Source organism: Sycon ciliatum, chromosome 10 (genome assembly GCF_964019385.1).
Source record: "Sycon ciliatum chromosome 10, ocSycCili1.1, whole genome shotgun sequence".
NCBI classification, from domain to species: Eukaryota; Metazoa; Porifera; class Calcarea; order Leucosolenida; family Sycettidae; genus Sycon; species Sycon ciliatum.
The window spans coordinates 27,163,235-27,180,394 of record NC_088652.1 but is presented as its reverse complement, the minus strand read 5'-3'; the positions used below and the strand labels follow the sequence as shown (position 1 = coordinate 27,180,394).

The 17,160-nt window shown below is 43.4% G+C and overlaps 1 protein-coding gene and 1 long non-coding RNA gene across 2 annotated transcripts; one reads left to right on the top strand and one right to left on the bottom strand.

Moving 5' to 3' along the window:
* Positions 1-1,228: 1,228 nt before the first annotated feature.
* Positions 1,229-2,936, top strand: LOC135826801 (zinc finger protein ZFP2-like). The gene has a single exon (XM_065339405.1). The coding sequence runs from the start codon at positions 1,347-1,349 to the stop codon at positions 2,934-2,936; it is 1,590 nt and encodes a 529-aa protein (XP_065195477.1). The 5' UTR covers positions 1,229-1,346.
* An 8,818-nt stretch (positions 2,937-11,754) lies between these two features.
* On the bottom strand, positions 11,755-12,748 carry LOC135826496 (uncharacterized). The gene is made up of 2 exons (XR_010555310.1): positions 12,424-12,748; positions 11,755-12,027 (listed from the first exon to the last, which is right to left on the bottom strand). It is a non-coding gene; the product is annotated as an uncharacterized LOC135826496 (long non-coding RNA).
* Positions 12,749-17,160: the final 4,412 nt, after the last annotated feature.

Sequence of the window (17,160 nt, the reverse complement as noted above, 5' to 3'; positions counted from 1 at the left end):
AACACCCGAACGTTTGTTTTTCTATGTTGCATTTACGTCTCCATGAAAAGTTCACTGCTTACATGCTAACGTCACCACATATAACATTAATAACATTATCATTATCATTGTATTGCCGTTGATATCTACAGGTTAAATTTATGTTACCCATTGCTCTTCTTACACAAAAGTAATGTATTTCCAAAGTAACGATGCAGAAACACTTTTTTTGCCAGAATTGATTTGATTGATTGATTTTTATTTCACGGATCCTCATGAACGCCCCTGTGCGGTTCATGTTTGGTAAAGAAAACAGCTCTTTCTTTAAAATGTCGCTCATCTTCTAGAAGATGCACTGTGCTGCTTGGGAGTTCACACATGATTCAAAATATGTGAGTTCCTTTGTTTCTGTATGTAACTTTGATCCCATATGTGGTATTGTTAAGTCCCGTTCTACTCCTTGTCAAAACTAACCAAAATTTCCAATAATAAAATGATTATTGCCGTTGATCCTTGAAGGGTGGTGGCGTTCCTACGGATGCGGGAAACCGGACTTTCAGCCGAGTCTCACGCGAATCGTGACCTTTTTTTATTGCCTTTGTGCTCCATCCATTCAACACCACAAACAAAAACACAGCTGCATAGCCAGTGGCTGGAAATGTTGAAGTCTAGTCTAGACACTAATGCTGTTCTATGACGTAAGGGGTGTAAAGCCACCAACTACACTTTCACAACTCTACATCTCATCGTATCACATCTCTTCATACCTTATCTCTTCACACCTCATCTCTTCATACCTCATCTCTTCATACCTCATCTCTTCGTACCTCATCTCTTCATACCTCATCTCTTCATCCCTCATCTCTACATACATAATCTCCCCACATACTTGTCCCTAATCGGCCTAGACTCGCACCATCGCCTCATCATATCCCTTTCCTCATCGGCATGACAGACATGTTTCAAATTGTGTGATTCCAAGTCAGAATTGGAGGTGAAGACTAGATAGGAGAGATGGGTGTGGGTTGGGTTTTTGAATTTTAGAAAAGAAATCTTTTCTATTATCCTTTGTATGTGATTGAGTGATTTCACAAGATTATAATATTGTGTAAAGTATAATTTCAGTGCCAGAAATAGATGTGAACTGTGTTGATGTGCAGACTTTGCACATTGTTCTTCCAATTACTAAAGAGAAACACCAGCTGTTTACTATTTACAAAACTAATGACTACAACTAGGGAGTGTTGTCTTCCTAATTGAACTGACTTCTTGCTACTTCCAAGCATTTTATTTGTGGTTTAATTAGGAAACCTTGCAGTGCTGGAAGAAGAATTACGGTTGTGAGAATTGTTGGAAGTAGGTAAATCATGAACGACTGTGACTGGACTTCGGAGGAGAGTGACGACTCTGATGCACTCTCACCACTGCAGCCATTAGTAATATGGTCAAGCAGAAGGTCAACCGCGTGTCCTCCACCGCCAACTGCACTATCTTATAGTACACCGTACTCAGCTCTTCACCACGGATACCCCAATAGTTGTAATCAAGTAGCCACATCGGAATTCTCCTCTTCCCATTTTTCTCTTCAAAATACCTCATTCAACCCTTGGAAATCACGAACATCTTGCGCCGGTGTTCCTCAAGATCATGTTCCCAAGGATATGGTGACAGATAAAATCAGGGACCCTCGACCAGAAATCCAGAGGAACAAGGATACAAAGACCAGTGATGCTTCAAATGCAGCTGTCGAAAACCCATGTTTGGATTCCTTGACATCGGCAATGGACAAGGATCAAATTTCGCAAGGTAACAGTACCCCAACCGTTAACTACTATCGCGAACCCGTTTCAGATCACTACACAGGCTACGAGGAAGAAGCGTTTCACATTGAATATGGCAAGATCTACAGCAAATCTGCTGGTATGACCGTTCACGCAAGGCTTGTACACAACTTTGGCCAATTTCCAGTGTCTTCTCCAGTGGCTAGCGTACCCACGGATTCCGATCATTACGATCTTGAAAAGATCAACACTCATCACAACTCTGAGCTGTGTTCTGAGATAGCTTGTCAACTTCAATCTGACTTTCCGGAACCAGAAGATACACTCTGCGAAGAAAGTGAAAAGTCACTTGATCGCCAGCCCCATAGGCTTGATCGCGAACATTCACATCCTGGAGAAAAGCAATATAGATGTAAGCAGTGCGATAAATCTGTTTCTACTCCGTCTTGCCTAACTTCTCATCAATGTACACATCCAGAAGAGAAATCGTTCAAGTGTAACGTGTGTGACAAAATGTTCACCACGCAACATAATCTTACCCAACATGCACGACTTCACTCAGTATGCAAAGCGTTTCCGTGCAAGTACTGCGCAAAGCCGTTCAGTGACAAACATGGCCTACATGTTCATGAACGTATCCATAACGGGGAGAAGCCGTTCAGGTGTGGTTCCTGTGATCGAATGTTTCGCCGTAATACCAATCTTAGAGTTCATGAACGTAGCCATACTGGAGAGAGACCATATAAGTGCAAATCGTGCGAGAAGTCATTCACGACAAAATCAAAGCTCACCGTGCATCGACGCATCCATACTGGAGAGAGACCATACAAGTGTAAATCATGCGAGAAGTCATGCACGACGAAATCAGATCTCACCCGGCATCGACGCATCCATACTGGAGAGAGACCACACAAGTGTAACTGGTGTGACAAGTCATTCACGACGAAATCACATCTCACAGTGCATCAACGCATCCATACTGGAGAGAAACCATACAAGTGTAAAGTATGTGGCATGGCATTTCGGGAAATGTCAACTCTCAAATATCATCAACGAATCCATACTGGAGAGAAACCATTTTCGTGTAAGGAATGTGGAAAGTCTTTCACTAAGAAATCCAGCCTAACACGTCATGAGAGGATCCATCCCGGAGAGAACCTGATCAAGTACAAGTGATCGTGACTAGCCTTTCAATGCGACAAACAGCATTGAAGAACATGGAAATACAAAACCCCGAAAACAGAAGTATCGTTTTCAAGATTATGGGAAATGCTTTTTAACCTATCAAAGAGCGTTTAAAACATTATTCCTTGTTTATGCTTCAAAGTCTCTAACTCGTTTTCTTATAGGCATTTTGGTAACTGTTCAGTTATAGTTATTGCTCTGTGTGCACCGTCTTATCCTGAATTATCTGCAAACACATGTACTATGATTCTGTTTGCGCTTTTCATGCATCGTTCAACGCAATGCATATTAATGAAATGTACAAATTTTTCCTCGTACTTTCCTGTTGTCGTCTTCTTTTTTTCTTGCATTATTGTTGTCTACCATACACGCTGGATGGGGTGCTAGTAATATCCTTCTGGTCGCATTCAGTCAATGAGTTAGGAGAATGTACAGAATGGAGTTGGACGTCTGTAGAATTGCGCCCTATGCTAAGCACTGTAATCTTCGTAGTGAATTCAATCGGTTTCGTAAATGTACTTTTTATTATTGTAATTTTTTATTATATTATTATCGCGATAATTGATGGAATACATGGTAGTTTCGTAGGTGTGTTGCGGTGATGTTTTGACCTGACATGCGAGCCGATAATTCTTAGATGTGTTCATTTCTTGCTCTACTTTCGTCGTGTTTGCATGTGTGTTTGCGCTTGTCCGTTTGTGTGTATGATTGTCGCTGTGAATGTCGGTTTATTGTTCCATTGTAGCCAGGTACTATGACGTCTTTCAAAGTAGAGCTGCTGCTAGCTCATCGTAGAGCTGCAATGGTAATGGATGTGATATGGCTCAAGGCAGAGCCGCAGAAATTGGCCAGATAACACCAGATGTGAGAGTGTTTGCTCAAAGTAGAGATGCTAATAGCTAAACATAGAGCTGCTATAAACTCAAAGTCGAGCTGCTGTAAGCTCAAATTAGAGCTGCTGTTAGCTCAAAGTAGATCTGGTGTTAGCTCATCGTAGAGCTGCAATGCTAATGGATGTAGTACAGCTCAAGGCAGAGCCGCAGGAAATGGCTAGATAACACCAGTTGTGAAAGTGGACCCAATCAGTTCCTACCATTATTATCATGATGGTCTGAATACGTTGGATAGGGAGGGATGGGGGGAAAAGAAACACTGCAGAAGCACGATCTGTTGTCTGGAAGAAAACAACAGGACAAGCAAGATTTGTTTTTCTTTTCAGCAAAACGAGTTGGGTGCCATAAATTTGTGATTATGCAGCAAAACATCGCGCATGACGTCAGTCATGAAAGGCAGTATAGAGCCATGCAGTGAAGCGTGTGAGCTAGTTCGGACGAGTACTAGCATAGCTAGCACCCAAAATTTGGTGTGGATGGGATCTTTCAAAGAAGATACTGTGTTCTAACTGGCTTTTCTGAAAAATGGAGAGGTGAATCCGTTGTTATATGTTTTGAGCTAACCAGGCTTTAATGGTGTTTGGGCGGCGGTTCAATCCTGTGACCTGTGACAATCGCTTATGGCCAGAGATGCCCTACAGCTAAGCACTCTACCACTAGTGGTCATCCGATCAGTGACCGTTCAACAAATTGCGCAGACTTAGAAACTCACGTCTCCTGTGAATCCACACAAGCTGGTGGGATGCAAAACAAAACAATTAACGTACATGACGTTTCCTGTTTTAATTGTGCTGTTTGTACATAGTGTGGAACTCACAATATTTATTTCGCTTATATCTTTCTTAACACTAAGCTCCACCGATAATGTCAATAGTTATAACGTGACGAGTTTGCAAGCGCAGCACATATGTGCTTAGAACGGGGCGTACTTTAATCGATTGCGTAACAAATGCCCCGTACTACCTAGACCATATCACAGGAGACCATATAAACCATGCATCTGTTGATAGCAGACACTTTGTGTTTTCGATTCTAACAACAAAGTGTCTCAGATTGCATCACCTCTTGTCACGTTTTGCAGACTCCACACGAAGCTTGGCTGATCCCATGTCAAGCGTTAAGGTGAAGAACAATAATGAAATAGAGATAGTGTGCGTGTATTTGTGTGTGTGGAGGGGTGTGTGTGTGTGTGTGTGTGTGTTTGTGTGTGTGGAGGGGTGGGTGTGTGTGTTTGTTTGTGTGGAGGGGGTGTTTGTTTGTGTGAGTGTGCATGTGTGTGTTTCCGGGCGTGAGCTCATGATGTGAAAAGATCATAATGTGTCACTTAAATGTAAGGATGGACTCGGGTAGAGAAGCAAGGATAAATTTATAGAAAAGAAATAAGGACCAAGGAAGTACTAGTTACGCTATAATGTCGGTCAACGTCGGTAAACGTCGGTAAACGTCGGTAAATGTCGTGCAAATTTATCACATGAGCTGATTGTTAAGTATTTGGTCGTGTTAGTGATAATTATAGAGCAGCTCGTTAATGTTTTGGCCTAGAAATAGACATCAACGTGACAAATTATCTCAAAGTGTTCATGTACTTATTCGGGAAACACAGTGGCTACTGATTACAGTAATAACCTCCTAGCACGAGTTGTTTCTGCTCTATGGATTATTGGTATTGAATTTGGATACTTTGCCCTACATGGCAAGAGAATTGCGTTTGGAAGAATTGTTGAAGTAAGTGAATCATGGATGATTGTGACTGGACTTCAGATGGAAGTGCCGACTCTGATGCACTCTCACCACTTCCACCATTAGTGATATGGACCAGCAGAAGGTCAACAGGGTATTCCCCAAAGCGAAATATACCATTTTACGGTACGACTTACACGGCTCATCACCACGCAAACCCCAATAGCGGTAGCCCAGAGACGACTTCAGAAGGCTCCTTTGCGAATTATGCACTTCAGCATTCCTCATTCACCACTTCGAACACACCAACATCTACATCCAGAGTGCTCCAAGATCATCCTTGGCTGGACACTGCAGCAGACAACTTCAGGCCGCCTCGACCAGAGTTCCAGAGGAACAAGGATACACGCGCTAATGATCCTTCAACAGCAACTAACGATAACCCATGCTCTAATCCCATGACATCAGCAATGGACAATGGCCAAAGATCGCAAATCAACCGTAACCAAACTGCTAACCATCCCGTCTCTGTTTCAGATCACTACATAGGCCACGCACACGTTGGGTATGAGTAGGAAGATAGCGAATACTCAGGCAAATCTGCCGACCTGGACGTTCACAATATCGAAAATGTTCCAGTGGATCTTAGGATGTCTAGCTTACCGCACAACAATCAGCATGTCTCCGAGTCTAGTTCTGAGGCAGATTTTCAACTTCAAGCTGACTTCCCTCAACCCGAAACTTCGCTTTACAGGGAAGCTGGGCCATCGCTTGAACGCCAGCATGATATGCCTGATGGCAGACATTCGCGTCCCGTAGAAAAGCCGTACGAATGTAAGTTTTGTGATAAATCATTTTCTGCTCAATCCAGTCTAACATCTCATGAACGTACGCACCGAGAAGAAAAACCTTTCAAGTGTAAAGGGTGCGATAAAGTCTTCCATTGGCGATCTCTTCTTGTCCGCCATGTTCGAGTTCACTCAGGAGACAAACCCTTCACGTGCAAGTTCTGCGCTAAATCATTCAGTGATAAATCCAATCATACTACTCATGAACGGTACCATACAGGGGAGAAGCGGTTTACCTGTGATCACTGTGATCGAGGTTTTCACTCCCGTTCCCAACTTAGAATTCATGTACGCATCCATACTGGGGAGAGACCATACAAGTGTAAAGAATGTAACAAGGCATTCAGACAACCTTCACATATCACAGATCATCAACGCGTCCATACAGGAGAGAAACCTTTCAAAAGTAACGTTTGTGAGGAGGCGTTCAGAACTGCATCAAATCTCGCGGGTCATCAACGCATCCATACTGGAGAGAAACCGTTCAAGTGTAAAATATGTGAAAAGTCTTTCTCTCGGAAATCTAACCTAACAGTACATGAAGAAATCCACCTCTGAGAGAAACAATAAAAGTCTGTCAATGATTAAAAAACAAACTCTTGGAAGACTATCAAAATGATAACCTTAACAAAAGGCGTCTTTTCCAAATTATGGAAAATGTTCATTATACATGTACTTGTAGGCCCTTTTTGAAATGCAAGTAGCCAAATCTGAACACCACGCAAAGGCCACTGCTTACATGCTGACTTCCATATTTGTAGCATCACAATGATTTTCATTATCATTGGTTTAGAGTTGATATATTGTACAGTTTCTAGCCATATTACTCAATGCACTTCGTACACGTATTTCCATATCTACCATTCACAAAAAAAAACAGTTGGGCTGATCATGTGGCTCGTGGTTTATAAAATCTGTACTTTTTCGCGCATCTTTTAATACTCTTCTGCACGCATGCTGGGTATGGATCCTGTCCCTAAAAGAGACGCTGTGCTGTTTTGAAGTAGGCACATGATGCTAAATATGTGAGATAGTTTATTCCTGTATGTAGATGTCTACCTCTGGTCTCATTTGTATAGACCCGTTCAAGTCCCCGTCAAAACATTTAAAATCTTCTAATAAAAAGATTATCTCAATGTTCATTTGCTCGAGGGAAATGTGGAAAGGGGAAAATGACAGTGACCACAAGGACTCCAACCTGATACAATCGATTATACCCAGCCATACTCTACCACTAATCACTCTACCACTACTAGTCATCCAAGCAGCGACTGCTCAACATTTTCCTCAGACTTAGAAACTCTCGCTTCCTGTGAATCCACAAAATCTAGTGGGACACAAGGAACGTACATGACGTTTCGGGTTTAAATATGGTTTGTTTACATCGTGCGAAACTCAGGATATTCATGATACAAGTGCACGACGATGAAGGTCGACACTTCGTTCAGTGGCTTCTCAACTTTTGTTACGTAGTCTTGTTACCTTTTTGCGTTTCCTCTTGTGGTTTCATTGCACTTGTATCATGATATTATGTGACATTTCTAACACCTCAGGATATGCATTCTGCTTATATCAGATTCTTTCTTAAATTTTAGCTCCACCGAAATTGTAAACAGTTCTAACGTGCCGAAGTTGCAAGAGGACCATACCAATGCTTAGAACTGGGCATAGTAAAATAGATCATGTCACGTATACCCGGCACTACCTATATTGTCATTTATCACAAGAGCTGATTTAAACCATGCATCTATGACACAATTTCTGCTACTACGTCGCCCAACTAGTCCCTTACCCACCACTGTGGTCCATATCATGCCGCAACTCCACTCTCTATCCTGCGCACACAGCCAAATACCTGGGCCTCATTGTGGATGAGCACTTGGCATTCGATGCTCAAGTAGAGCGAGTTTGCATTGCCGTTAAGCAGAAGGTCGGAGCCTGCAAGCATGCCAGGCAGAACCTGAACCACAGAGCGCTTCGTCTTTTCTATCTATCTATAATTCAATCCACCCTTGAGTATGCTAGCTCTGCCTACATTAACTGTCTATCTCACCGTTTATACAACCAGCTGATCACAGCCAGCCGTACTAGTCTTAAAAGAATATTTGCCCTTGACCGCAGAACTCCCACCGAGACACTGTACGCTTACACCAAGATCTACACACTAGAGCAACGCTTAAATTTCAAGCAATACGTCTTTGTCTTTCACTGTCTGCATGGTTTATCTAGCCCACTTCTCAGCCTCCTATTCACTCCCCGGTGCACTGGCCCACATTCAGCTGCCACAACCCGGGGCCAAGCTACAGCTGCTCTTGTCTTGCCTGCCTGCCACTCCCGGTATGGTTTCCATTCCATTGCGTATCTTGGTGCCAACAGGTGGAATGCGCTGCCTCCATCTTGTCGCCTGGCCGAGTCGCCTGCTTTGTTTCGCGCTCACATAAAGTCTCATTTAGGGTTCCCAGTAAAAAGGCAACACTCCCTGTTGGGAAATCCCTAACAAAATAAGAAAATATAATAATAATAATAATAATAATAATAATTTTCACTAGTTTGAGGGAAAGAGACAAACGGGAAAAGTCTGAAGAAAAAATTGACCGTCACCACCAGGACTCGAACCAGGGACCCTCGCTTGTAGCTAGCGATGCTCTAACCACTGAGCTATGGTGTAGTCGTCATCCCAGCAATAATAATAATAATAATCTATTCATAGCAGACACTTTGTTGTAATATTCTAACAGCAAAGTGTCTGTGATTGCAGCACCTCTTGTCAGGTGTGGCTGAGTCAGCGTGAAGCTTGAGTGGTCCCATGTCCCAAGGTGAAGAGAAATATTATGGAAATAGAGAGAGTGTGCATGTCTTTGTGTGCTTGCGTTTGTGTTGGGGTGTGAGTGTGTATGTGTTTGTTTCCGCGCGTGAGATCATGATGTGAAACTATCATAATTATGTCAGTCAAATGTAGCTCAAACTAGGATTCAAAGGTATCCTGGAAGAAGTAGCACCTTCCGCGGTATTGGTGAGAAGTTGGTTGCAGAACTTGACATTTTACTGACCCGTCACTGCCATCCTAAGCACAGGAGGAGCACGTCGCTCCTTCCACTCGGCAAACCCGAAAGAACCACCCCTGTTCAATACCTAGCATATCACGGAATCTATCCCTCATCCATTGAGCTTGATTGGGCTGAGGAACATTGTCCCCGAAGAGCAGCACTATAATTATAGTACTCTCCAGGCACAAACATCACCAGGGATACAAACTTACAGGGACGCGCCATTTACAACCCCCAAAAGCACACACGTCGTGAGGCGCCAGGCAGCAGCGTAAGTCAGAGTCGCTCATGGAGGTGCGCTAAACAGACGCTGAGAGCCTGTGGCTATTCACAACGCCGACATCTCCAACAAACACATATCCTGTAACAGCTATAAAAAGTATGAATGCCGCAGACATCACCACGCAACATGACAATTTGTTCAAGGTTTGCTTTTGTGTGTTTCCAAAATCGATTGTCAAGCTCCGATCATCAGTGGGAGTTCCGTATTTCCACTGATGATCGGAGCTTGAAAATCGATTTTGGAAACACACAAAACCAAACCTTGAACAAACTGTCATGTTGCGTGGTGATGTCTGCGGCATTCATACTTTTCATAGCTATTATTAAACTTTTATCTCCACGTAGATTATTTACATATCCTGTAATTAGCGATTTCGGATCGATTAGGAATCAAAGGTTTCACTTAAAGTAGTGGACACAGCATCCACCATTGTCTTCAGATCAGCCTTTTAAACTTCTTTCGGAAATAATAGTTGCTTCGTGTAGTATTGGCTTTGTTCACTTATTACAACTAAAATGTATAATTGAAAGGGGAACTCCGGTCCAAAATCACCCCCATTTTTTATTGCGGAATCCATTAGAGTATGTCGTAAGTGGTAGAATGGCGAAAACCGGAAGCTTCTACGACAAGGATAACATACCTAAATTACCAATTGCAATTTTCCATATTTGGCACGAGGGGGCCCCCTCCCACCCTGTGACGTAAAACGTTCTCAGCCTGGGCCACTCAGATGAAATTTTCAAATAATTGAAGCAAGAATGAAAACTCCTTGGCCATTGTTTAAGTGCTTGTTGTTCTGTGCCATGCCCGATTTATAGTCACGACTCGGTGCTGCGTCTCTGGATGCGACAATGTCACGAAGAAAGAGGCGCCTGCGGGCTGTCGTAGCATGGCTTTCCTCTGGCTGACGCGAACCTGACGACAGCTTGGCTATGGAGAGTATGTTGGAAGGATTTTTCTCCGACGAAAAATATTCGTGTCTGCACTGAGCATTTCACTGAGGTGTGCTATGAAAGAGATTTCCAACAAGAGTTTGCACAAAGTATTGGTGGCTATAAGCAGAGGAAGCAGCGACGCTTGAAGCCAGGGTCTCTGCCATCCTGAAACTTGGCGGTGTATGTCATACTAATAGTTAGTAGCTCCTCTACCTCTGCTGCCAGCAAAAGCAGACCATCTGCGATTTACTTCCAGGAACGTGAGCACGATGAGGTAAGTGAACGGCATGATTTTGTGCCGTCCAGAACGTAGCTCTAAACGACTACTGTCCTACTCAAAGTCCTCTACTCAAAATCCTAGTCAATGAAGTCGAGAATTGATGTACTGTACATGGAACGTTATCATGTGTGTTATTTCGGTTCTCTTTATCTGTAAGTTTCCATTGCGTTACTTTCCGGTTGCAGCTACACTGCCACAAATACAAGGTACAGTATGATTTTTATCATTTACCATTCCTTGGCCTTGTATTATTATAAGAAATATACGGTACTTTTCAAATTTCGCAAACTGACGGCATGTATTTGAGGAGAGAGCATGGCTGACACGGGGTTCAGACCAGCACAAAATCCTGGAGAGCATCGTCATGGGCAAGTCGTTGCTCAACGATATGAAGCAGCTCACCAAGTTCTGCCATACAGGCAGCCTGGGAAATTTTTAATGCTGTCATACTGAAGTGGGCACCAAAACGCGTCCACTTTTCGTACAATGCGGCATGAGAGCACGGGTACAGTCGGCATGTCTGTCCCACAATGCCAATATAGGGAGAGCGCACGCCAAAACCAAGGAGGTTGTGCTCAGGTACAGGCTGTAATACACCAAGAGCACAAAGTGGCCAAGAAACTGCACGACAATGTCCTGCAACTTCTTGAAGGACCTGTTGAACGATGTGCATACAACCATTCTCGGCATTCGCAACGGCACACGGCACCGGCACAACCCCATGCTCCCGAACACAGTACAGTCTTGTGCCATTGTATCTGTCAACTTTACCAGATTGTTCATGCAGCTGCATTGGTGCAAAGCATGCGCCCACCCGAAAACACAAATATTGCTCGAGTCAAGAATAGTTATAAATCGTGTCTGTCAACTGTTTTCTACATTCTGCATGCACATGTACCAATGATTATGTGAACGTCAACCAGGCCAAGAAGCATTATCATCATCATCATCATGTCCAACTGCTTCCTCAAAGCCCCAGTGCGCATCTGCATTGCCTTCTGGTACAGCTGCTTTATCTTCGATGCCACGCAAGACGGTATCACACGCCGCTGCTTGCGTCCAAAGTATCCATGGGTGAACCATGTGTATTGTCTATACGCCACATGTCTCCAAATCCTGCACAAAACAGTTGGAGAGATGTAGATACACATACCACGAGTGTCTTCATGATTGTGTAAAAGTAAATAGTTTCAGTGTAAATAGTTTCGGATTCGAATTAATATTTCTATGGGCTACTATACTAAAGACACTTTGGCCTTTTTTCAAATTTAAATCACTTTTACACACAGTCGAAACACTTACAGTGCTAGGAATAGTATGAATGAAAGACATCGTTGTACCAGTATAATTATATTGGCATGGGTGCAATAGAACTTCATGATTGTGTGATGGAAATTGGTGAATTTGAATACTGTACACAAAATCATTGCACAACACTTCCCATCTACTTTGTACCGGTAAATGAAACATGGAAAGAAAGGAAATAATGAAACCGATTCAGCGAATCCTCACCTGTTTGACCACGGTCCACACCTTGCCCGAAATTCTTCGAAGGAAAGCAATGCCACCTCGAGCACTGATTTTTGCAGGCAAACAACAGCAAACTCTGAGTGCTGCGTGACGCACTGCAGCCCTTCCTGCTTGCCGCGTTTACCGAAAGCTGCAGGAACCTCCTAGCAACAAGTCGACTCGACCTCGCTCCACATCAGGCTGCATTGTCCGCAACGGCATCAAGCAGTGCTTCTCACGCGAGCACTTGCAACCAAAGCGTTCTCTTCACGTTCATCTGTTTTGTAGTCTCAGGAATATTACTTGTAGACAGTTTCGCAGAAGCTGATGCGCGCTTCGGCTCGAACCTAAAAGGCCTCGGTGTTGTTGAATCCGAAGTGGCGTCCACCTCCACACCTCCCGTGGTCTCCTCTTCCTCCAACATGATGATCGAATGAATACAAGTACAAGGGTTGTTCATTGAAGAAAATACAGTGAATACCTTTTTCAAAATTTCTGTAGGTCTACCATTTGAATAAAAAAAATTGGAGGTCACTGAGAACGTTTTACGTCACAGGGTGGGCGGGGGCCCCTCGTGCCAAATATGGAAAATTGCAATTGGTAATTTAGGTATTTTTTTATTTATTATTTATTGCAACATCTCAAGACTCGGCGGAAACACCGGCCAATATTACGAGAGTGGGTGATTGCCAACCACGGCGATAAATAGAAATAAGGGGAGGGAAAAAGAAAGAGTAGCAAAACGAACAGCAACAACAACTCCGTAAAGAAAGATAATGTCAAATAAAAACAGTGAAAAACACAGAGACGCAAAGGACATGTGGATAATGAGCTATGCATGTCGTAGTAAATAAGGGGCGGCACGGATCTTAAACAGGCGGAGTGAGGTCAGGTCCTTAACTTCTCTGGGTAGAGTGAGCCAAACAGAATAAGCAATAAAGAGAGGGAAGCGCAAAAGAGTGGATGAGTTACACTTAGGGAGTAAGAGTGAGTTTCTAGTTCTTAGAGAAGAGAACCAATTAAAACACATGAGATGAGGTGGGCACAACTCAAGCTTAATAGAATGGACAAGAGAAGCCAGGTGTGCACTGCGTCCATGTGATAACGGGGTTGTGTGAGCGATTTTATAAAGGGCGGATGATGAGAGCATGCGGGGTTGACGGGTATGTTATCCTTGTCGTAGAAGCTTCCGGTTTTCGCCATTCTACCACTTACGACATACTCTAATGGATTCCGCAATAAAAAATGGGGGTGATTTTGGACCGGAGTTCCCCTTTAAAATAGCAATGCACAAAACTAATTGTGCACTCATAACCATGTACGAAACAATGAAAATGAAACAATTCCAGAACGTTTTCTCGTGACTATGTTCAGCATATAATGTAACTGATCATTACCCCAAAAGAACTTGTTTGCGCTCAGGATGAGTACTAAGCCAAATGCACATCCATTTCGTAGTAAGCAAACGTAACAGTTGAACTTTATGATTTAGCTCACTTCCTCAGACTATACTACTTTAATATGAATGCAGAGTTCGCCCTTTCCATCCAGTGGCCCTCCATCCCCGCAGAAGAGAAAAACGCCTACATCCCACCGCTTTGGAGGCCTTTACAATGGTTCACATGGCCTGGTAACTGATATACGCGCCAAGAACGAAACCTTGAAAACTAATAATAGTACTAATAATAATATCGCTACAAAGACAACTAATTGCACAGTAAGCATTTCATTATGTCGACATGTATGTGTAAAATGTTGTACGATTATCGCAAGGCACACAACGAAAGGGAAAGCGAGGATTTGTTCAGAACTGTTTTCTTGTTACAATCATCAGTGAATCTACGTGACAATGGAATGGAGACTACTTGAAACTAATCTTATATGGACAGATAAAAGTGAAAGAAGGGGAAAAAGAGCGAAACAAAAAAGGTGATAATCGTACAACATTTTACACATACATGTCGACATATATGAAATGTTTACTGTGCAATTAGTTGTCTTTGTAGCTATATTAAAACTCCTGTCTCCGAAACGCTTGTTCACTAATAATACTACAAAAAATGTATTGGCTACGCATGCACCTGCGAATAAGGACATGTGTCAAAAAGTATTGTACGTTTTCGTTCCCTTCTTCTCAAAATACTACATGATGAAAATATGCTAAAAGACTACAGCTATAAAGAAAAGAATTTCCGAGATACATCACTCCAATAATTTGTAGAAATGACAAGGAAACAAAACAGATGTAGTCAATAGTCAAGAAAACAGCATGCATAATCCAATCAGTGACAAAAACGTAGTGACATGAAAAAGAGAGAAAATATCAAGAGATTATGGGATCTATTTCGCACCTTCATGACGAACAGTGCCAAACAACTGCAAAGACAACACATTCTCCTTCTGAACACAAAGCTCAGGTCCTATAACTAACATATGTAAAAAAGCTTCCAACAAGGCAAGGACATTTTCTCTCTTTTTCTTACCACTACGTTTTGTCGTTGTCCTTGAAATGAAAATGTAATTATTGATCAGTAGTTGTAACCCTCATGCTGAACAGTTGCTTTCTGTTTCGTAATTTTTTCATATCTCTATATCTGATATTTGGGTTGGCATAATTTCTCCCCGGTCAGATTGTTCCGACCGGAAAGGGTGGTGGAAGGTTTTCACATCTAGATCCGTTCAAGCAGCATGCATGCCAGACATATTTTACTAGTGGTGTTTGTACATAGTGGACAAATCAATATATCCATTGGGTTGAAATCTTCGGAGGAAAATTGGTTGCTCCCCACAACAGAGCTCGCGCTTTCCGCCGACTGACTTGATACCTGGCTAAAGAGTGGTGATATTTTGCAGGCTAGCTTGATTCGAAGTTTCGGTTGACTTCTTGTGTGCTCTTGGTGGCAATCATGAGTCGATTAAATTCAAGTCAGTAGGCGTATAGAGCAAGCCCCGGTGTGAGGAACAAAAACTTTCCATATGAAGTAATCGCGGAAGTTGCTAACAGTTATCCCCTGTTGGTATCTTCGTTACTTCTCTCTTCACCACAATGTGCTTCACCAACTATAGAAAGGAAATACATAAGCTGTAGTTACACACACAACAGAGGCGAAAGGCTGTGTTAGCTGTAACTTAAAGTTTCACGCATCGAGCGATCATCAGACAGCAGTATTCACTATCGAATTCTCTACGAGCAGGCCTAGATATTTGATGCTAGTGTGGAAGTTAGTGCATATGTGCGAAGTGAAGACGTGGCATTGGGACAATGGTATTGAGTTGTTTTGTGAGAGTTAACGGATAAAGGTGAGAATAGAGGCGATAACAGGGCAGTGTTACCGAGTCATTAAAGGCGATAGCGACGGTAGCGCAAGACCACAGCAAGAGTGAAGAGGGAGAGAGAAAGCACCATGGCGCCAAACCTGGTGCAGGTTGCGCCATGTCGAAAAACTCACGTAACTGATGGTGAGAATCTGGACAAGTAATACTTGTTCTCGTGTCTGCATTTCGACACCAACTCCGACCTTTTGTTGATGTTGACCGTTTTGTCTGCTTCCAGGATCTCCAGTTTCTCAGCAAGGCATAGGGGACACCGCTTGGTCGCGTTCGAGTAGGCCTGGGCCTTGGTGACGACGGCCCATTTCACAGAGTGCGGAGTGTTCTTCCGCTTGAGCTTCCATATGCACTTGGACAGCTCCGTGCTTTTTTCCATCCTCTCATGCCTCATCGTGCTCATGTGGTTGTTGTATCTCTGTTTAAAGGGTGGTTCCGTTAGGCCGAGGTACTCGTGCCGCTGCTCTCTTCCGGTGTGCTGGACTGTTGCCTTGTACACGATGCATCGTACTTGGCAGTCGCCGTCCATTGGGCAGGTGCTTTTGTCTCGGCAGTTGCATCGTTTGTCGGGGACGTTCTTGTCCTGTGTTTGTCTCTTCCTTTGAACATGGTTGTTGTGGGATTTGACTATTGCGGACATATTCGGCATACATGAATAGCTAACTTTGACGTTGTTGCGGTTAAATATCTGACGCAATCGGCAGCCGTGAGGAAAGTGTGTGTCGAGGAGTCGGAGGAATTTGTGTGCGATGTCTGTGGCCACGTTCTTGCTAAAGGGTGGGTTGTACCAAGTGATGTTGCGCCGCCTATTTTTCTTTCTTCGTCCTGTCTCCTCCTTCCTCTCTTCCATGTACTCGACTCGTTCCACGTATCCACTCTCTCTGAGGGCATCGTTGTACGCTGGTGCCGATTCCTCAAATATGTGTCGGTCACTTGATATGTCTGTTAGTCGTCTGCTGATTGTCTTTGGCAATTGTTGGATGATGGCCTGTGGGTGATTGGAAAGTTGGTGGACATAGACGGGGTTGTTGTTCGGCTTCCGGTATGGTTGGTATTTCCCTGTTGACAAATCCAGTGTCACATCCAGGAAATCTACCGTCTTCATGCCCGCGCTGATGGTCAGTTTCAAACCGAGATTCGTGAAAATCTGGCATATGGTTTTTCTGGCGCAGTCTGCTACGTTACGTGAGTTTTTTTACGTGAGTTTTTCGACATGGCGCAACCTGCGCAATCTGCGCAACCTGCACTGCGCAACCTGCACCAGGTTTGGCGCCATGGTGCTTTCTCTCTCCCTCTTCACTCTTGCTGTGGTCTTGCGCTACCGTCGCTATCGCCTTTAATGACTCGGTAACACTGCCCTGTTATCGCCTCTATTCTCACCTTTATCCGTTAACTCTCACAAAACAACTCAAA